Source organism: Elephantulus edwardii, unplaced genomic scaffold, assembly GCF_000299155.1.
Source record: "Elephantulus edwardii isolate Elephantulus edwardi_28Jun2011 unplaced genomic scaffold, EleEdw1.0 scaffold00018, whole genome shotgun sequence".
Lineage (NCBI taxonomy): Eukaryota > Metazoa > Chordata > Mammalia > Macroscelidea > Macroscelididae > Elephantulus > Elephantulus edwardii.
Window position 1 is genome coordinate 10,565,357 of NW_006399768.1, and position 23,307 is coordinate 10,588,663.

Consider the following 23,307-nt stretch of genomic DNA (forward strand, 5'->3'; position numbering starts at 1 on the left):
GTGACAAACTGACACAATGACTGCAACAATGTGGTTGAGTTGACCACAATTTACAACCCAACCACAGCTGACCACAGCTTACAACAACACTATGAACAACAGGCTGGAAGCTTGCACTTTCCTGCACCATCAAACAAGGGTTAGACCATGGCGGAATCTGTGATGATGGTTCAGGTTAGGGCCCAGTTCCCATTTTTTGTTCATTAGGTTGCTGTGGGTTTTGATTCACTCAAATTCATTGCTGCAATCTCTGTAGGAGTCTCTCGTTAAGGGACTTTCTCTTTTGCTGACCTTCTACTTTTTCCACCAAAGTGTCTTTTACTAAGAACTTGTCCCTCCAGACAGTACAACAGAAATATGTAAGATAACATATCACCACCCTTGCCTTTAATGAGTACTCTGGTTGCACTTCCTTCAACAGTAATTAGTTTGTTCTTTTGGCAGTTCATATATGTCATAGGTGAAGAAAAAAACAATCACAAGAAAGTTTGCATAGCAAAAACCAGAGATAAGCAGGGACTTAATTCCAAACTAAGAAGCCTGTCTGAAGTGTCCATATTTGTAAATCTTATGATTTGTGACAAGTCTATGCATGCAATAATATGTGGCCAATACTTGGTGTGGGGTAATAGTTAATAAAATAATAGCACATTCTGTTCCTCCCTAGCTACGAGTGTTCTGAGGTCAAGGTTAGTCAAGCTTATCTTTGTAATCTCACAGTACCTAGAAGAATGATTTGCTTATTTTAGCAATTTAACACATTATTTTATATATACGTCAGCCAATAAATTACTTTAAATATACTTTTTTATAAATGATGCACACTAAGTAGTTTGTTAAATAGGTATTTAATTTTGTAATATTGTAAATACTAGAGGCTATGTATTTGGCAAGAGCATATAATGTCTTCCTCCTGACAGTGGTGGTAGATAAGAACACAGGGCTGGGGCCGAATTGGGATAAAATTACAAATGAATAAAATTTTGAATATTCTACAAAGGAGTTCTGGGGACCTTCCTTTATGACTTTAACAAATCTACCAGTTTACATCTAAACTAATGACAAATTACCATTAATAAAATGGTTGTTTTTTTCTTGACTTTCAAAAAATTACTGAAATACAAGGTTGTTATTTGCCGTCAAGTCGCCTGTGATCCATAGCGAACCTATGTACAGCAGCACTAAACCCTGCTCTGTCATGAACCAGTCTCACTAATTCTGACATGCCATGCCCCATTGCCCCAGTTACTGTATCAATTCATCCTATACAGGGTCTTCCTCTCCTGCACTCTCTCTCCACCCTTCTGAGTATGATGTCCTTCTCCAAGAATGGGTCTCTCCTGGCCATGTGCCTAAAGTATGTGGGATGGAGCTTCAAAATCCTAGCCTCCAAGGAAAAATTTGGTCTTACCCTCAACATCCAATAAAATACTCACAGTTTAAATATGCTGACTTTTCACAAATATATGTAGCTTCAATATACAGAATATGCCATTTCCCCAAAATGTTCCTTTTTACTCTTCCCCAGCAAATCTCTTCTCTCTCCATGACCAATAACTAAAATCTTTTGTATTCTTTTAATTTAGATTACAACTATCTTTTTGTAGGATTTTATATTAATTCAGTTATACACTATATAATTTTTTGAGCCTAGTTTCTTAGTTGATTATTTATTGCTGAGTAATAATCCGTCATAGAGAACAATTTTTTTGCACATTTATCTTAGATGGGCATTTGGGTTGTGCTCAACCTTTGACTAAAATGAATAAAGTTCATAAGATCTATGTACAAGTCAGTGTGCATGTAAAAATTTATTTCTTTATCTTGGGAAAGTAACTAGAAGATGGATTTCTGGATCATATATGAACATACTTTGGACATGTTGTAAGGAGGAACCAGTCCTTGGAGAGGGACATCGTACTTGGCAGGGTGAAGGGACAGCTCAGGAGAGGAAGACCCTCAATGAGATGAATTGATTCAGTGACTGGGGTATTGGAGGTAGGTGTGCCAGAGACAATATGATTGGTACAGGACAGAGTAACAGTTAGGGCTGTTGTACATATATATGGTCGCTATGAGTCACGGGTGATTTGACGGCATGCAACAACAAGTAGAACATCATATTAATCGTGTACATATTTTAAGAATGTGACCATTTTGAGTAAGTATTCAGTATCTTGGAAGCAGGTGTGGCATACACTTCCTACACAACATGCCTCCAGAAACTCTATGAACTTTGATAAATGTTGATAGTTATAGAAAGGGTTCAGGCCTTTTGTTCATAGGGTTGCTATGAGTCATGCTTGAATCAACAGCAATCAACAACAACAACATTCAATATCTTATTTGATCTTTATTATATCTTTAAATATAAAGCAACTGATATTCATAGAGAGCAATCATATAAACAAAACTAAATAAAAACAACAACTCATCTGTAGTAGATCTATAATCAGATTCTAATCAGGTTAACTTTAAGTCCCAGGGTCTGTTTGCTACATAATCTTCTATCTTCTCATGTACCAAAGAGTGTTTAGCACTGTAATTATAGAAATAAATAATGATGATAAAAGACATATGCCAATTGTTGTAAACTACTTAGAGATAAAGGATTTTACTTATTTTTTATTAATCATAATACTATAGCAACTAATTCATAACAGAAAATTTTTGAGGGTTAAATAAGACAATGCATGCAAAGGAATGAAAGCATTAATAAAGATTTAATTATTTTTCAGTGTCAGTAGCTGAATATTGTGGAGAATATAAACTTATGGGAAGCAGTCTCACAATCCAGTTTCATATGGAATTTTATAATTCCGTCCCCCTATAAAACCATGCAAGGAAAAAATAAATCCAGAAATTGTTATGGGTAGTCAAGGAAGCAAAAGTGAAAAAGAATTTAGACTAGTCAAATGAAAGAGCAGGACCTTTACCCAATCTCTGAGAGCTGGACAGGAGCTTTGCAAAGACAGAAAAGAACAAAAGCTTATTTCAAGCCAGGGCTAGAATGGAAACAAGATACAAACTCGAAATTAGCTTGATGTTTGGGGAATCAGACTTAACGAAATACAGACTTGGTGAACACTAGGATACAGAATCGCAGGCAACTTGATGGCACATTAACAATAATAAACAAGGATGACAGGGGTGATGTAGACTAAGTGCTTGAAATTTTGACTAGTTGCAAGTTCTGACAGTTTCTGATCAGATAAACGAAATGATGACTTTAAGTTTGTTGTTGTTGTTAAGTGCCACTGAGTCGTAGGCGATTTATAGTGACCCTATGAATGAAAGATTTGAACACTTGTATAACTTTCATGCTTTCTCCAGGTTCATAGGGTTTCTGGAGGCAATCTATTATGGAAGTGGATGCCACTCCTGCTTCCGAGCTTGTTTTAATTGGGGAGCACCACCAAACACTGTCCACCATGGGTAACCATTATCACATTTAACACATCAGTGTCACAGTGTTTAGCTCACAGCGACCACAAGTTACCTCTGTACAGCAAGTGGACACACTAGGGCTATATGACCTAGAAGAAGTTTGACCAAAATCAATTAAAAACAGGCCTGAGGGCCGTCGATTAAAGTCACAAACCTTTGGCTTGGTAGCATCCCTTTCTGTCTACTAGGCCTTTTAAAATTTATGTATGAAAAAACAGAGAAGATAGAGAAGGACTATAAATTATAAAACTATTACCAACTCCATTACATTAATTAAGATATACACACAGAATGATATGGACCTGGATGGTACAAATGAAGTGATAATTTGGAGTAGATATTTCCTATCTGTGCCCCAAATTATAATTAGTATTTAGATGGGTTATAGCAAGAAAGGTTAATAACAACTGCATTATTGTAATATCTCTAAGAACATGAGAGAATACATTTGTGTAATATAAAAGGATCAAAAAATATTTGATTTTAATATCCACTATTATTTAATAGTATTACAAATAACAGTAATAAGATAGCTTTAGATAAGAGACAGGAGGTGAACATTATGGCCAGATCCTAAAAATTAGTTTTAGAAATCAACAGCATGAAGATAGCAGTTGTATCTCTAACAGCAAATCAATGGCAAAGGGAGACAAGGCTAAGAAAGGACTGCTGAACTCTCAAGCCTCTAAGAAAATCACAGACACAATTTAGGACAGTAGCTGTCTCTGCTCCTACTAGAATAACTTCTTTACAGACTCTGGTTACATCTTTTCTCCCTTTGGCTCTTACATAATACAGCTCTACCCAAGTTTCTCTTGAAGTGGCTCAGGACATACAGAGCCTATCCACCCGCCACACTGCACAAGATTCCACAAGGATATTCCATAAAGCAGATGGCATGAGGAAAGGTTTCTATTAACAATATAATAATCTATATGTTTCAAACATCAATGGTTTTCCAACAACATAATTACATTTAAATTAAAAAGATTTTTTATTTTTCTATTTATTACAAAGATAGATTTATTCAAGTTTTACTCATATGCACATTGCATTGGGAAAAGTCTGCTGTCAGGAAGAGTAACCAAGTCAGTATGAAGACTAAGGTGAACCTGATGCAAGCCATGATCTTCACAATCACTTGCTATTCATGTGAGAGCTGGACAATAACCATGGATAACATAAGAAGAATCGATGCCTTTGAGTTGTAGTGTTAGAGAAGAGTGTTGAGCATAACATGAACTGTGAGGAGAACAAAAAGTCTGTCTTGGAGAGGGTGACATCAAGCTGCTCCCTGGATTTTTTTTTTAATGTTTAACAATTTAAAGTTTTATGAGCTCCAAAAACATCTATTTTAATCTCTCCGCAGAAATTATTCCCTACATCTTATTCCCAGCCCCTACCCAGAAATTAATTTTGAATATTTGTATGAGAGTCATCTCTTTCTCCATCTCACATACTCTTCAGGGCATGTGACGAGGAGGGACCAGTCCTTGGAGAGGAACATCATGCTTGGAAGGGTGGACGGACAGTGCAGGTAAGGAAGACACAGGATGAGATGGATTGATTCAGTGACTACAGAAATGTGATTAGGTGTGTTGGAGATGGTAAGATTGGCTCAGAATTAGGGCAGGGTTCAGAGCTAATGCACATTAAGAACTGCATTTTGCAGCAGAAAGCAGAAGTTTCTATATCTGAGATAATGATGAATTAACAATTCATTATAAATTTCCACAGAGTTAGGTGGTACTGCTCTACTCATTCCTGCAATATGGCCCAGGATATGCTGTCATTTACCAAATTTTTTAAAAAATGGTATGGAAATTTGAATGACAGATTTTCTTTTTAATATTTTAAATAATTAAAAAAAATGTTTCTCAAGAATTAAGAATTGCTTTAATATTCATTCTAGCTGAAATAAGAAATACGTCTATCTATAGTCTAGTTGAAATGAGAAATAAGTCTGTCTATACAAATGTTTATACACACACACACACATACACAACCACACATACACACATACACTGAACTGAGACTGAAGAAATAAAATGGATTACCATCTGATGTGAGACAATTTCTTTTTATTTACCTCTGCTTTGAGCTCTGGTAGCTTGCTGTTCCTTATAAGATCCATCGAGTCAAGTACAACTCAGAAAGACCCTATGAATAACAGATCTGAATCCTGTCCTATCCTCCTCCTCATCATTATAATCTCTGATACACTTGAACCCACTTTTGCAGTCACCATGTCAATCTAGCTTGTTGGGGAGCTTCCTCTCTCACTGACGTGCCGCCTTTTCAAGCCTGCTATCCCTTTCCAAAGAATAGCTTCTCCTAGCGTGAGAGACAAAGCTTGGCCATCCTTGCTTCCAAGGAGAGCTCTAGCTGTACCTCCTCCAAGATATATCTGTTCTTCTGACAGTCCATGGGGAATTACATCCAATGCCACAACTCAAAGGCATCAATTTCTGTACTGCAAAACCAAGGGTAGATGATTGGAATCCACCTCCATGAGAGAAAGATGGGCAATCTCCTCCTATGTGATTTATTACCTTTGAAAACTTGCTAGAGGATCAGCTAGGGATTGGTTCAGACTTGACTGTACACAACAACAATCACCACCTTTGCTTCAGAACCAACATCTTTATCAGGGTGTGATTTTTCTTTTAGTTATTGGTATTAACATCATTATTAATTAGCGTTCTTGATTGTATGAATAGGCCATATTACTAATAATATGAATAGTGGGATAATTCCTTTATGTTGTGAATTATTTTATCTATAAAAAGGGATTCTATGTTAGCTCATTTTTATTTTCAGGGTATACTATTAAATTTTGTCCTCACTATGCAAACACTGGGCAGATTGGCAGCATCATAATAGAGAGTGAAGAGACTGAGATTGTAAATAGCTTTAGTTTGCTTGGCTCCACAATCAACACTCTTGGTACCAGCAGCCAGGAAATAACAAGACAAATTGCACTGGGAAAGTCTGCTGTCAGAGACATTTCTAAAGTACTGAAAAGCAATGATATCAGTCTGGAGAGGAAGGTGCACCTGGTCCAAGTCATGGTCTTGGCAATTACTTCCTCTGCCTCAGAAAGCTGGACAATGTTGAGGGATGATAGAAAGGGAATTGAGGCCTTTGAGCTGTGGTGCTAGAGAAGAGTATTAAATATATGGTAGACTACTAGGAGAACTGCTAGGTTCATCCTGGAGAGTCTGAAACCAGGCTGCCCCTTGGAGGTAAAGATTCTGAAGCTTTCTCTGACATATTTTGGACATGTTGCAAGGAGAGACCAGTCCTGAGACATCATGCTTGAGAGGGTTGAGGGAGAGCACAAGAGAGGAAGACTCTTGATGAGATGAATTAACTCAGTGACTGGAATAATAGGAGTAGGTATGTCAGAGACAATAAGGTTGGCTCAGGATACAGCAATATTCAGAGTTGTTTTCCATAGGGACACTATGAATCGTGACTTGATAGCATTTAACAGTAACAACAACAACAACAACAACAACAACATGTCTAATATATTTAAAAGTGTATTATGGAAAAAAGAAAAATGAGGAAAAAACTTTAAAAACTATATTATAGCAAATTTCACAAAAATGGGGAGCTCTGGTGGCCTAGTGGCAAGGACCTGCAACTACAATCCCAGAGGCGCACGGTTCGAATCCACCAGATGCTCTGCCAGGGAAGGAGGGACAGTTTCCTCCTGTACCAGTCAGTTCTGATTTGACGGTACACTCACACAAAAATAATAAAAATTTAAAAAAAAATTTCACAAAAATGATTTTAATAGATGTGGTGGTGGTGGTGTTGTTATGTGCCATTGAGTCACTTGCGACTTATGGTGACCCTATGTACAAGAGCCCTAAATGCCGTTCTATCCTGTGTCAACCTCGCCGTCTCAAACACACTCATTCTGACCACTCCACTCACAGAATAGATCAATCTCATTGAAGGTCTTCCTCTCCTTTGCTGTCCCTCCACTCTCCCAAACATGGTGTCCCTCTCCAAGGACCAATCCCTCCTTGCAACAAGCCCAAAGTATGTCAGACAGAGCTTCACAATCCTTGACTCCAAGGAGCATTTTGGCTTCACCATCTCTAGGACAAACCTGCTTGTTCTCCATGCAGTCCATGCTATATTCAACACTCTTCTCCAGCACCACAGCTCAAAGGCATCACTTCTCTATCATCCCTAGTCACTGTCCAACTCTCTGATGCATAGCACGTAACTGCGAAGACTATAGCCTGGATCAGGCGCACCTTAGTCTCCAGCCTGATGTCGTTGCTCTTCAGTACTCTTTAGAGGTCACTCACAGTTGACTTTGCCAATGCAATTCTTCTCTTGAGTTCCTAGCTGCTGTCACCAAAAGTGTTGATTGTGGAGCCAAGTAAACTAAAACTGTTAACTATCTCAATCTCTTCACCATCCATGCTGATGCTGCCAATTGGTCCACTGGTGAGAATCTTTGTTTACTTGATGTTGATCTTCAATCCATATTGAAGCCTGCAGTCTTTGACCTTCTGCAGCAAGCACTTCAGGTGTATCTACTTGAAAATAATCTGCTTTTATTTTGGTACAAAATGAAACTGCCTTATAGGGTTTCTAAGACTGTAAATCTATAGATGCAGCCTGCCACATCTTTCTCCTGCAGTGACTGGTAGATTTGAAATTCTCATTTTGGTTGGCAGTTGAGTGCTTTTACCAATGCAGCAACAGAATTTATTACATTAGTATAGAATGTAGAAAAAAGTAGATTTAATGCATACTCACTGTGGTAGTGTTGCTGGAAGGGAACGTCTAATAATTGAATGAACTTGTCTGTAAACATCCAGTTTAGACATGCAGCGGCAGGAAGTGTGATTGGCAAAACTGATGGTTACCGGTTTGGGGCCTTGAGAAAGAGGCACTGTAATTTCAAACAACTACAAAGAAGGGAAAAAAACCAAAAAATAAACATTATATAGATGTTACAAAGCACTTTTATGTTAAATGTTGGACTCCAAAAAAAGTGATGTAATTATTTATGATATAGTAAATATAATATTTATTATATATAATATATTTCTTATATGTTAATATTAAGTAAGTTTATAATAAAGTATACAGGGTTGTTTTTTATTACTATGACATTTAGACAGTTTTGCTTCTAATTAGCATTTTTATTAAAATAATTAATAGTTCATATGCCTATCTCATGTCACTAATTCTAAAATGTACTAGAATTATGATAATCAATCAACAATTACAAAAGAGAGATGTGACAAATAGGCTAATGCACCCAAATTCAATTATTTGATATTAGCATTTAAAATTTGAAAAATATTTGTGCTTTTAGCTTAGGTAATAGACTAAAGATTAAAAGGTGGCATAAGTATGGACATTTATGTTTTGTAAGAGTAAAGGTGGTGAGCTCTGGAAGTTGCACTACCATTTCAAGTCCGAATCTCTCTGGCTATTCAAATCCACCAGAGATCCCAAGGAAAAAAGATGTCAGTCTCCTCCTGTGTGATTTACAGTTTCAGAAACCCAACTGAAGGTCAGCTATGAGTCCATTTCAACTTGACAGCAAAGACAGAGAGAGAGAAAACAAGGCCATTGGCCATACAATCAAGAAACATTAGGCTAAGTAAGATTTTGTATATATAGAACACACAGAGGTGTTCAACTTAAATTTCTAATTCAACTTTGTTTTAGTCTTCTCATAGATCTTGTGAATTTAATAAATTTAAGAGAAAAATAAATAGTCATAAAATAGATAAAACTTTGTTTCTGCTATATTTAAAAAGGCATTACAAGAATGACCTAAAATGCAGCATATTTTACAATTCTGGATATGATCTTAAAATGTAGTGTTGGTTTTCCTTTTGAATTCTTAAGTCTTTTCATTTTGAAAAAAAAAAAATTGAACATAAAAGTAGTTGATGATTATGCAAAATTAAGTGAATCTTAATTATTGAGATCTTTAAAATCTAAATTAATAACAGTAAAAGTGTAATCTTTAATCATTAGCTGCTTGATAAGTTTAGTGTTTAGTTACTTAACATTACTGAATCATGCAGGATTTGGTAGCTTAATGGGCACCTTGGCAGCCTTATCCAAAATTAATATACTTCAGAGCCTTTTGACCCAGTACTTTGTGGAGATTTCTTGCCAAAGATCACCAGTCATTTTTAGGGCATATAAGTCATTTGCCAATTTAATTCACACCCACAGAGCACCTTTTAAAATTAATTTTAAACAATAAAAAACAGAAATGCCTAATTCTAAAATGCATACTCTGTTCATCTGAAATTCATTGAATATACATTTATAAAATTAGCTATTTTCTTAGCTTAAAAACAATGTGAGTCAGAAGAAATGATCACAAGATTACACTCATTAGCTACCTTATTTATGAGTTGTGTGACTTTGCCAAAGTCAATTAACTTATCAAAGCTGTATTTTTCTTTAATGATTGGTAAATCGAAGATGACATTTAACACATTACTTCCGGGGATTTTTACAAAGATTATATACAATGATTTACAGCAATGTGATATATAAATTCCATGCTAAATAGTTGTAGTATTATCATTCTTTACATACATTCTCAGGAATAATGTATTATCCAGGATATCTATTCCAACAACTCAACCTACTGATATCTCAATTCCAACTTAAAGCAACCCTCTAATTGAGTTTCCAAGGTTGCAAATCTCAGTACAATGAGACTGTATATCTTTCTCCCTTGGAGCCAGTGGTGGATTCAAATAATTGGAAAACTGCAGCCTTTTGACTGCCAATACAACATGCTACAGACTAGGCCACTGGAGCCCATAATATCAGTTTAACATAGATCACTTCAGCACATGATCTCAACATATTCCACTATTACCATATTTAACAGAGTTTGCTCCACAACAACATTTGCTTATGTCAATGTCGTCTCCTTTTAGGTTAAATATCACAGTGGGCAGGAATCTTTTGCACTATGTCTAACTATTCTAAAAGGCATATAATTCTGCTGTGTCTACATATGTCACAGTTTTTCTTATTTAATCTATGTTGGTGGTTGTCATCAGGTACCATCAAATCGTCTACTAAATAAACAACAGTCTGAACCTTGCCCTATTCTGTACCATCTCCATCGTCTCTGATGTGCTTGAGCCCATTGTTATTAGTCACTGTGTCAATCCACCTTGCTGAGTGAATGTCTTCCTTTTTTTTTTGCTGACCTTTCCTACCATGATGGCTCTCTCCAAAGACTGGTTCCCTGAAAATATTACCCAAAGTAAATGGACAAAGGATAAAACATTGACACACACCTTTCTCAGTATTAAACTATCTAGAGTTCCTTTGTTCTGTTTAGACAATTGCTTCTTGGTCTATGGGTTTCATATGAGCACAATTAAGTTTTCGGCAATTCCCACTCTTTGTAAGTATTAGCTATAAATTCATGTTCTAGAATACAAAGAGGTTTTGAAAACAAGTATTTTACAAATTGCTTGTTTAAACTCTCTATAATGGTAGGAATACATGTAAGCTCATAGAAATCAAGAACTGATGGTTGAATATCTGTGTCTAGATGATAAGATTCATTAAAAAGGTCATCACCACTTAAGTTTAATTGAAGTCTTGGAACTGATGAAATTGCTTAGTGAGTAAGAAGAGAAAAAAAAATCTAAAAATAGAAACTGAGGGCATACGAATATCTGAGATGAGAAGAGACAAGTATACCAGTAAGCAAGTCTGGAAGAAATCTAACATGAAAATAGAAAATCAGGAGAGAGTATTGTATATCCAAAGTAAGGACGCCAAAGAAGGAGACCTTTCAAAAGGTGTGTTTGCTTACAGGATCCAATGTCTCTAGGAAGTCAAATGCAGAAAGGATTAAATGGAGAAGATTGGTACCAGGCTCTCAGGACCATGGAGGGACAGGCAGCAATAGCAGCAGTGGTCAGAACCAGAACAGAACTACCATGTGGACTGGAAGGAAAAGAGTTCAAGTGGCTCAGTCATGAGGACCATTTTTGCTTACAGAATGCTTATAACCAGTGCTGGATTTGATATGTCTCAAACGGTGCAAGGCTGGACAGAGTCTCACAGTGAAAGATAAAGCTCTACATGAGATAAGTAACTTTATTGTAAAGAGTTAATGGTCTTCCCATTAAACCTTAGCAGGGTAATTTTTGTCTTTTAATAGTAACACTCCACTCTGGCTGTTTTCCAAAAGGAGAGAGAACAGACTGAACAGTTATCAGGCATTTCTAATGAACAAATAAATCAATTATTCATAAATGAATGATGTCTTCAGGAACTGAGGCTTTGAAGAATGTTCAAGAGAAATGGGAAACAGTTACAATGGAGATTTTTTAAAAAGCATTTTCTAGGACAGTTAAGCTGAGTTCTTTATTTTCAAAGAGTAAAGGGATCTGTGCTGATGAATATCCTCACTATATGAATAAATAGGCCGGTACTAAAAACAAATTAATGTTTGTTTAAATCAACAATCAGACAATATTTGTCTAAATCAACAAAAATACTGCCTTTTTTTTTGTCCCTCATTTAAATTAGAGACTTATGTAGGTATTAAAGCTACCAAACAGATTCAGGGTGGGGGAATATCCTTGAAATTTATTGAGTTAAATGAAGAAAGAGAAAATACTGATTACTAGTATTTTACTTCTCTTATTTGTATCTAAGTGAACAATTATCAAGCTGAATTCAGTCATGTTCTCTTGAAACACGTCTGCCTCGCACTCTTCATTTTAGGATATGTTATTTTAGCAGTTTCCTTAGTTCTGGACTCTGCCAATGTGGAAACATTTCGAAGTCTAGAAAATTATGACTTTAACCAATGTATCCATCTTTAGAAGAATTAAAGATATCTTCTGAGAGTATGTCCTATGTATGTGTATTAAGACATAATACAGCAGTACCTATCCCAGCTTTTGTTATACCTGTTTCTCCATTGGTTTAATGAATGCATATTAAATGACTTTCCATTTAAAATAACTAAAGTGATTATATTTTCTACATACACATGTACCTAGACATATCTAAAGGTATAGATACGGAGTCCATACTGTCTCCTACCCACACATACCTACACATACTTTGCAATTCACATGAACACACACACACACACACACACACACACTCTCTGGTGACCTAGTCTGCAGGGAGCTGCACTAACCCAAAGGTAATGCCTTTAAGGTGGTTTGCATTCACCGTGTGGCTCTGAGAGAGAAAGATGACCAAGCTCCTGTGGGATTTATAGCCTCCTGAAAACTCATAGGTCAGTCAGCTATTGTTATCACTGTGTGTTTCAGCTGTCTTTCAGAGGCAGTCAATCCCAGAGGAGGATACTGCCCATCATGGTCATGCTGAGCAGCTGGGGAATTCGAACTATGTACCTTTGGGATTACAACATAGCTTCTTACCACTAGGCCACCAAAGCTCCCTAGCCAGCTATTGTTGTTGTTATGTGCTGTCAAACTGCCTGCACACCATAGTAACCCTATGTACAGGAGCTCTGTAGCTTGCCCTTTCCTGAACCATTCTTACTGATTCCAACACACCACCCCCATTGCCCTAGTCACTGTATCAATTAATCTCATCCTGGGTCTTCCTTTCTATGCTGTCCCTCCACCATTCCAAGCATGATGTTCTTCAAGAACCGGTCCCTCCTGCCCACCCAAAGTATGTGAGATAGAGCTTCCAAATTCTAGCCTTCAGAAAGAAACTTGGTTTCACCCTCTCCAAAACAGACCTCTTTGTTTTCTTGGTGGCCCATGGCATATTCAAGACTCTTCTCCGGCACTACAATTCGAAGGCATCAAATCTTCTTCTGTCATCCTTAGTCACTGTCCAGCTCTCTGATGCATAGCAAGTAAGATCTGGATTAGGCACACCTAGTCTTTAACTGACATCTTTGCTTTTCAGTTCTCTGGAGTGTTCTCTGACAGCATATTTTCCCAATGCAATTTGTCTTGTAATTTCCTGACTGCTAGTGCCAAGAGTGGTGATTGTGGAGCCAAGCAAGCTGTAACTGTTAACAACCTCAATCTCTTCTCCATCCATCAAGGTGATGCCAGATGGCCCAGTGGTGAGAATCTTTGTCTTCTTGATGATAAGCTTCAATCCATACTGAAGTCTTCAGTCCTTAACCTTGTACAGCAAGTGCTTCAAGTTCCCCTCAGCTTCAGCAAGCAAGCAATGTTGTGTCATCTGCATAACATAGGTTGTTGGTGAATCTTCTTCCAATCCTGATGCCACATTCCTCTTCATAAAGTCCAGCCTGCTGAATGATCTGTCCTGCACACAGATTGAACAGGTATGGTGATAGAACACATCCCTGACACACTCCTTTCCTGATTTTGAGCCACGCAGTGTTTCCCTGCTCTGTTCTGAGGATTGCTTCCTTGTCCAGGTACAGGTTTCACGTAAGCACAGTCAAGTGCTCTGGGATTCCCATTTCCTTAAGGTTAGCCACAATTTGTTGTCATCCACACAGTCAAATGCCTTTGCATAATCAATGAAAGAGATTTTCCTCTGGTACTCTGCTTTCTGCCAACATCCATGTGACATTGGTGAAAATGTCTTTAAACCCAGATTGTTGTACTTCAGGTAGTTCTCTGTAGATGTACTGTTCCAGTCATTTCTGGATAGTCTTAAGCAGGATTTTATTATCTAGGGTGTGATTATTAGTGCTATTGTTTGAAAATTTCCACACTGTCAGATCACCTTGTTCCAATTCGACGACAAAGAGTTTGAGTTTGATCGATCTCTGTTTGTGTGTGTGTAAGCAGCAGTGAATTCTAGTTTATTATTTATAAAAGTATTAAATTTGATCTCTCTCAGTATGCAAAACAGTGAATTCTAGTTTCTTATTTATAGAAGAATTAATTAATTGTGTGTAGCTATATTTACTCTTTATGATGCTAAGCATATATAAGGCCTTTCTCTCTAATTTGTACTTTTTTTTAATTGAAAAAAAATCGGAACACATTATAACCCCTTCATCTCACTCTCAAATAAATGCATATTCAGAACCAATAAGCAGCTAAGGAGTTGTTTCACAGGAAGTCCTGTCTGTCATACTGGAACTGTGCTCCACTGGGTTTTTTAAGAACTGATTTCTGCAAGAAGATTGCCAAGACTTACTTCTGAGGAAACTTTTTTTAATTATTTTATTAATTTTCATGAATATTTACAGAGATTTTTAATACCCATTCATTCATTGTTGCACTTTTCTCCCTGTCCACCCCTCCCCTCCCCCCAGTTCGCTCCTCTCTTTGAAAAGTAAAAGAAAAAAAAAAAGAAAAGTAAAAGAAAAATTCTTTTATTGGTATACAATCCCCTTACAACCCCCCTTCACCCCCCACCACCACCCTGAGTACGCTCCGCTATGCAACCTTAATTCTGGACTCTTTATGAAACCAAACCACTACACTTTTTGTTTTCAATGAAGCATATGCATTGTTTGTACCACTCATTGAGTAACAAATCACACACATTGCAAATAACTGAACATTTTCTTTCTGGTGGCCTGATGCTAAAAAGCTGTGCTGCAATTCTAAAGGCATGTGGTTCAAAACCACCATTTGCTCCAAAGGCGAAGGCTGGACAATCTCCTCTCATGTGATTTAATGCCTCTGAAAACTCACTGGAGGGTCTGAGATGAGTTGGTTCTGACTTAACAGCACAATAACAATAACAATTAGAGATGAGAATGACCAAGCATTTAGTTTTAAAAACAGAAATGAGTGTGTTAGATCTCCAACTTACTACTTAAATGATGTGGGGTCGGGGGAAGATAACATAACATTACTTCAGGCTCTGTCCTTTTTATATAAAATACAGATAATAATGGTGATGACCTGAAGACCTTGTTTGGATTACACAAATCATAAGAAATTCTAAAAAAAAAATATTTGTTGTTGTTGTTGAGTACCACAGAATTGGAAATGACCCGTAGCTGACCCTCTAACAGGATATCAGTGGCAGTTAATAACAAGGGAGGAGACTGTCCATCTTTCTCCCACAGACCAGGTGGTGGCTTCAAACCATGTGCCTTAGGGATTGCAGCACAGTTTCTTTCCACTAGGCTGCCAGAGCTCCCTCAAAAATATGTTAGAGAGTAAAAACATCATTGGTTTCATGTTCTCCTTCTTGATTATTATTACCACTAACATCAGTTAATATTGAATTGAACCTTTGTTAAAGGAATTGCAAGTTGTTGGGTTCTTTTTGTTTTCAAATCTCTGTTTAAAAGCTTTGCTCCTCTAGTTATTCATAAATATCTATTGCATATGTGTAAGATGCCAAGCACTATGCTAGAAGTCCAAAGTAATTGTCCATTAAGAGTGATTCTTATCCTTATGTGGCACACGTAATTAAAACTAAAAATGAGATTGAATGGAAAGTTAAAAATGTATAATTACACACATCTATAGTGTATAATTATAGTATGTTAAAGAATAAAAAAAAACACAAAAAATAAAACAAAACCTAACAACTTACTATATTTGTCAGCCATGAACAAGAATCTCCAGTTAAACTCTCTTGGGATCTGTGTTTGCCATTTTATAATGATAGAAATCATCACTGTTCCTGCAAATTTCTCTCAAAAGAGTTAACATTTATCTCAACACGGCAATGTTTGAAGTAAATTATTTTATATGTATTAACATATAGAAATCCTTATACTAATTAGTGCAGAAATATTTTGTTTTGACTGTTTACTAGCTTAGATTTGAGCACCTACAAAGAGAATATTATTATGCTTAGCAATAGTTAATAATCCCATGCCTATATATTTAATCAATATTAAATCAATCAGTTATGACTGACAAATTAGAAGTGATACATAGCTGATGCTCCAGCAGGTTGTTGTTGTTGTGTACTGTCAAGTTGGAATCAACTTTTAGCTGACCCTGTGGAGGGTTTTCAGAAGCAGTTATTGCATGGGAGGAGACTGCTCATCCTTCTCCTGCTGAGCAGTTGGTGGATTCGAACTGTGTGCCTTCAGGATTGCAGTGAAGCTTCTTGCCAATAGGTCACAAGAAATCCCTCCAGCAAACTGTTGGAGGCTGTAAATCACAAGGGAGGAGACAGCCCGCCTTTCTACTGTGCGGCACTTGGTGGATTCAAAGCACCAAAGATGCATATCATTTTGGCTTGTGGCATAGACCTCAATGAATGATGCCACCAGAGTCTTCTATATGATTAAAGAGTAAATATTAATTGATATCAATTATAATTTGATATTTTGAGCATGAATCTTTCTGAAATAACTTCTTATGACTAAAAACTGAGTAGTGTCTGACAATAGGTTGTATTGATTTCAATTTAAGATCTGAGAAATAATGATGATAATAAAGTTCATTATGAGGACGGATGCTACAATATAATATATGCCTCTTATGAGACTTATTAGTAGTGAATAAATCAAAAGGATTTATTTAAAAGTCTATTTTAAAAAGTTTGGAATTTGAAAAGAAAAACGAGACTGTCCATTCTGGAAAACTATAATAAATAAGAGGAAATGGCAAGGATTTCCAGCTGAGAGGTTCCCAGCTATTATCTACTAGCATTCTTTAATAAGAATATTTAATAGTCAATTCTTACCAAGAAGAATAGATTTAAAATAAAGCCACATTTTTAAACAATAGATTGTTTATACCCACATAGCAACCGTTGTGAAGCAACAGTTGCCTTTTCCATTTATTTTGCAGGCTATGCAAGAAAAAAAGGTGTAGAACTTCCTCACTAATTAAATTTTAAATTATAATTTATTATTAAATTCCAAAGGACTGGGTATGTGAAACTAGACACGATATATGCAAGTGCCTCTTTTGAAAATATACTTGCATGCAAAGTGCATGCGATTCTTTTGAGATCACGCAACTATATTTAATTTCAGTATTTCAGCATTGCACATATTGTCTACTTATAAAAGCAATATATAGACTCTGTAGAGTATGATTAATAATTGAAAAATCAGACAAAAACCTGCATATTTAAAGAAATAATCCATAAAAGGAGGAACGATAAAAATGTCAATTTTACTGTTCACATTTCACCCAAATATTTCAACCACATGGCCACCTACCTAGAGGATCTATGGAATTTAAATTGGAGCCATGAAGAACAGCAGAGAGAGACAATGTTAACAAATATACATCTGATGCTGCATTAATTTTACTTGATTGCTATTCATAAAATATATATACAATGTTATACATACACATCTAGATATTCATATATATATGTCTATTTTTTTAAACACAATTCAGAAGTTTTGGAAATAGTGCATAAAATCTGTACACACCCATTAGTGATACTCTTCCCAGAAGCAATCATTTTCCCTTTATGCAAATATTATTTAAGTTACTTCTGACAACTGATGCTAGTATAGAATTATTGTTCTCTATCAGGATAAATTATCGCTTCCAACAACTTTACTAACCAAAAATTCATGAGTTAAATATGCACACAAATTACATCCCATGTGCTGACTGCACATGAATCTAATAAATTAATGTTAGTATTTACAGTGTTCATTGTCACAGTTTTGTATTGAAGAAATATCTGTTTATCATGCAAAGTGATGCTAATAGGTTCCTTTATATCACTGAACATTTTACTAGACTTTACACATTGTGGTAAAGAAAGTTTCATGAAACACTTATGTTTCACTATGTATAATAGGGGATGATTTGGGAAATATACACATGTTTGTACTATTTTTATAATAATTAAATATTTTAGTGGTAACATAAAATTTTAAATAATACAATTTTTATGTATCAGAATTAGCTAAACAGACATCCACCTCTCAGGTAAATTTTTCAGTTCTGTGCTAATGAACACAACAAAGAATTTCTAAGCCTTTTGAGCTCTAACCTTCTGACTCTGAAGGAGGCAAATATTAACACTAAATAACATTTTAATGCTAGTATTAATCAGTCCCCAAACCAGATATTTTGAATCACAAAATAATTTACTTGTTACAAAATTCACTTTATACTTTTTATTTTATCTCTTAAATACAGTCCTAACTTTTCATAAGCAAACACACTTAAAGCATATGTTTATAAAAGAGGTAAAAAGATATTCAATCTGCTCAACTTTTCAAAGCCACTCACATATTAGTTGTGGAGAACTTTGAAGCAGTTGTTATCGATTACTTGACTTTGGAATGCTTAGTGCATGTGGTTTTACTTACTAACAGCTAGCTTCCTCACACATTCTTATAACCTGGACTTCATAAAAACAATTCCATAAAATACCTAAAACAAACTTGGTTCTAACATTACTAAGGGTACACTGTCCGCACATTTTATAAAATTGAAATTGGTGAGTGGTGGTTGATAACAAAACTGTCTAGAACTCCTTCTAACAAAAGAAAGAACACAAAAACAGCATTAAGAAACTTTCTTTTACGGTTGAAAGAAAACACCATACACTCTCATTTACCCACTACATTAAGTATATTCTTACACTGAGTAAAAACAGGAGATGTTTCCTCAGTCCAAGTTTTAAAAACTATAATATGAGTAAAAATATTTAACATAAATGAGAAAACACTGCCTTCAGGAGTCTCATGGCTTGCCCTCCCTTATTTTGCTAACTTCCTTGATAAGCATTTCCATAAATCTCTGTGCTTCCCTTTCATGGCATTTATACTACTTTTAATTGTTAGATAAATGTCAAGTGTGGAAGTAATTTTTTAAAAAGTAAAATAAAAAAGGCAATGTGTATATGATAATAAAAAGTATAACTCAGAGATTAAATGATCGACAAAAGTAAAAATGTTAGGAATTTTCAACTAGGCAGAATAAAGGTATTTCTATCTTTCAGTTCAGATATCTGATATTAAGTCCTTTTTATAACTGAGAACTACATATATTGGCTAAAATTGATATGAAATAAAACTTTTAGCAGATAGTATGAGGATTATGTAACTAAATAGTTAATATGATGTAATGACTATACTGTATAAATCAAATCTAAGCTTATATTTTCAAATAGTTTGCTTTTCATATTAAAGGTTAAAACACATGTTCCAGAAGACTCACATTAACCACACTGATTCAATTCTCAACAAAGCTTAGAACACTCTTAAGATCAGTCACATTTTTTTTCCAGGGAGAGTCAGCATCAGCTCTGACACAGCACTGGATTTCTCATTGTGCAAAGGGCAGTGGCACATGCCACATCAAACAACACCCTCACGATCACCACCTACATGTAAACATGTCAGCTATAGCTAGCCTTCCCCTTCCATGTAGTATCCACAATACAGGTCTGTGCATCTGCTCTGAAAGTCCCTCATCTAATCATAACTTTAAGAGGTTTCATAGTAAAAGTTTAACAGCTATGTGATGGAATTTACATGCAATTCAAAATACATGAGATGTAGTACTGAAATTATTTCCTTTATTCTCTAAAAGAGCATAATGAACTTTATCAGTGTAAAGGCTTATGTCATTATTTCACAGAATACACACACACATACATACATACATACATACATACATACATACATACATACATTTATTTTCTACTGTTTTAGAGTGTCACCATGAGTCAGAATCAACTCCACTGAAATGGATGGTTTCTGAAATTTATTGTGAATCTTGAAAATGAAAATTTACCCACTGATAAAGTTGTTTATTTAAAAATACATTTTTCCTTAAACACAAAATTATTTCCTCAGTGTGATTTTACTGCCTCTGAAACCTACTGGAAGGTCAGCTGTAAGTTGACTCCACCTTGACAGTATTTACAATAACATGACAACAGGTAGAATTTATTCACTTAGCTTTGTTACTCTAAATGAGTGAAGTTCAAAAATCATCAGTTGTATAAGATCATTATTGTAGAATGAGTACAAGGATTCAAGGAGGGAATAGGGGCCTTAATTATAGGTTAACACAATTTGATGGGTGGGGAGGGAGGGATGGGAAAAAAGGAAAGGTGAAACATCTTGTGTGAAAAACAATGTATATGAACTTGATGAACTTTGTATGTAAACCAGTATAAAATAAAAGTTTTACAAAGAAAACAAATAAACATACAACTCTCTCAAGAAAAATAATCATCAGTAACTTCTTTTATAATATTATCATTGAAAACACAAAATCTGGAAAAGGTTCCTTCATTACTCAAAGAAAATATATGAAACTCTTAATTGAACTAATTTTCTTAAAGATATTAAGCAAAATATTCTCCAGATTAAACATTCTGATTGAGAAGGCAATCAGACCTTGGCTGAAACCTACCGTCTTGCTGAGGTAACTTGTGCTGGTGTTCATGCACTGTAGCCCCTCACTGTTACAGCAGCCCCCACATCTGTAGACGGACACACATGGAGGTTTAAAGAAGGTGTTTGTTGCTGCTCCAAACTCCTTCCCCACATCTATACACACCTCACGTGGCATGCATTGAGTCTTTCTCCACTCATTATCAATACCTGTCGAGTCATAGGGAAGGCTGTAAGTTATACAGATGCCACGAAAGGGTAAAAAGTCCAAAGCAGTGGGAAGTCATTCACAGTTTATTTCAGACATCAAGATGCAAGTACAGTTTGTATATTTAAATAAATAACTTGCAGAAATCTAAACTTTTGTGGCTGAATAATAACAATGTAAATAATGTGACAATACTATAATGTGAATAATATGACATAACATTTAGCAAAGAACGGCCTTTGCTAACCAAAATTCATTTCTTACAACAAGCTAAACTAAGACTGTACTAAGACTCTACTCTTTTTTTAATTTCAATGAACATTTACAGAGATTTTGGACTTCCATTTAAGACTGTAAAATTAAACCAATATCCCACAGTAGTTACACTTGCATTTACTTACTTAAGATAAAGAAAACATGTAGATGCTTGCTTATAAGATCTGCAGAGACTAAGTTCATTTTCTGTAGTATGTACTATTTTTGTGATCTTAGAGCTAAAAGAAACAAACTGGTTTATTTTTAAACAGAAATATAGATTATAAGATGGAAATGATTTTGGACTCAATTAAAATATCATTTCAAATACAATGGCATTTTCTATCAATGAGGACGTATATTCTGAATTTTGTTTTATATTCTCTCTCTGAATTCTCTTTTCAGTGAATTACTGGTTTACTTCTAGCTCTGTTGACCACAAAAATACTGAACTACACATGAAGTACTTCTTATATGTATTGGTTTACTTCTTCCATATATTTTCCCAGATTGTTTTCAAAAAGGATATAAAATATTACTTATGTAACAATGAAGCCAGTTGGGTTTTTTTTGTCTTCAAACACCTTGATTCTCAAGTTCACTACAGAGATAGTGACTGGCTATCACTACCAATTAACCACTAATCACGACCAACTAAGGGAAGTTTTACAAATTAGTCCACCAATTTACAGTCTGCCATTTTATGTGACAATTTTTGTGTAAGGTTTCCTAGCAGTTTTAAAAAAACCTAGCTCTGAATGCTGTTATCTATGAATCAGCAATATTTTGGGATAAAAGAAACATTTATAAATCTAAATAAAAAAGAAAGTATACAGTTTAGAAGATATGGAACGTTCATATGATAAACTGAAACAGCATGCAAAACATACCAGCATGCCTTTTCAATTTTAAGTCTGATATTACTTCAATAGACACATATTTAACATGGGTTTATATGCCTATATTTTTGCATCTTTCTATTTCAGGAATTCATCTTAACATGAAAGTGAAATCATAAAATTCTACTTTAAATCACTTCTTTATGTTCTGTTTATACAGACTCAAAGTCTGTGACAAAAATACTGACATTGAACAACTGGATTGGCAAATTGCACTGCTTTAATATACAAAGATCATCACATATATTCCTTCCTGAACTTACTTTTCAAGATCTCTGCATTATAATGTGCTGCAGCAAATTTTATATTCTCTTCTGCCCTTTGGTTGATGCTGGGCTGCTCGTTACTGTGCTGCCAGCCTCCTGTCCTTAACTGGCACTTGTACATTTTCCAATATTCTGGGTAGAGCACTGTCATGAGTTCATCCACACTGGACACAGACCGCAACTGCTCCTCCAGGTCCTTGCCTGCATAAGCCTATTGACAAAACACAAAAGGTCAGGTCCTTGTTGAATTAAAATGTCTGGCTAAACATGTACTAACAGTGTTTAAGTTTACTAATAGTTTTCTTTTTCTTCTTTTATTAATTTTTTAAAAAATCTTATATTGGTTTACTTACAAAGTTTATATAGATTATTTTACATAATCTCTATTATTATGTACTCCTTGAGGATTCAAATTTTTATAGTAACATTGTATTCACATTGAGTGCACCTGAATGAATACTCAAAATGTTCTTGAAAAAATTATATAGGGGGGGGGATTGTGTACCAATGAGGGAGTTTTTCTTTTGCTTTTCAAGGAGAGGAGCAAATGGGGGGGAGGGGGGAGGGGTTTGTGTGGGGAGAAGGGTGCAAAAAAAGAGAAAGAAAAAAAAAATTATACCAGTAAGAATTAGTAGTATATTTTAAAATGGATACAATGAAATCTGTGAGAGCCAGGATTGACAGATCTGCTTTGATTTTCTGTGTCTTGAAAATTTTGTGGTGGCAACTTGTTGGAAGATTACCATATTTCTATCAATTACTGAATGGAAAATACTTGTTTATTTTTTTTTCTCTCTTACAGGCTTCTGTCTTATATGTTCTGGTTTTTGCAGATTTTACTGTATTTGCTTTCAGAGGAAAGTTTTAAAGGCATAATTGAAAGTATTATTATGTTGTTGTGGCTGTCTATTCCTGAGTTGGAACTGATGCATAGCTGACTCTCCAGCTACTTTTCAGAGGCAGTAA

The 23,307-nt window shown here is 35.4% G+C and overlaps 1 protein-coding gene across 1 annotated transcript in view; it reads right to left on the minus strand.

Moving 5' to 3' along the window:
* The window catches only part of VEGFC (vascular endothelial growth factor C), a 149,095-nt gene that overhangs the window by 25,811 nt on the left and 99,977 nt on the right, over nucleotides 1–23,307 (minus strand). The window contains exons 2-4 of the mRNA XM_006882272.1: nucleotides 22,339–22,552; nucleotides 20,733–20,923; nucleotides 8,233–8,384 (exon numbers count right to left, since the gene is read on the minus strand). Of these exons, the coding sequence (XP_006882334.1) occupies nucleotides 8,233–8,384; nucleotides 20,733–20,923; nucleotides 22,339–22,552 (557 nt within the window). The remainder of the gene's footprint in view (nucleotides 1–8,232; nucleotides 8,385–20,732; nucleotides 20,924–22,338; nucleotides 22,553–23,307) is intronic.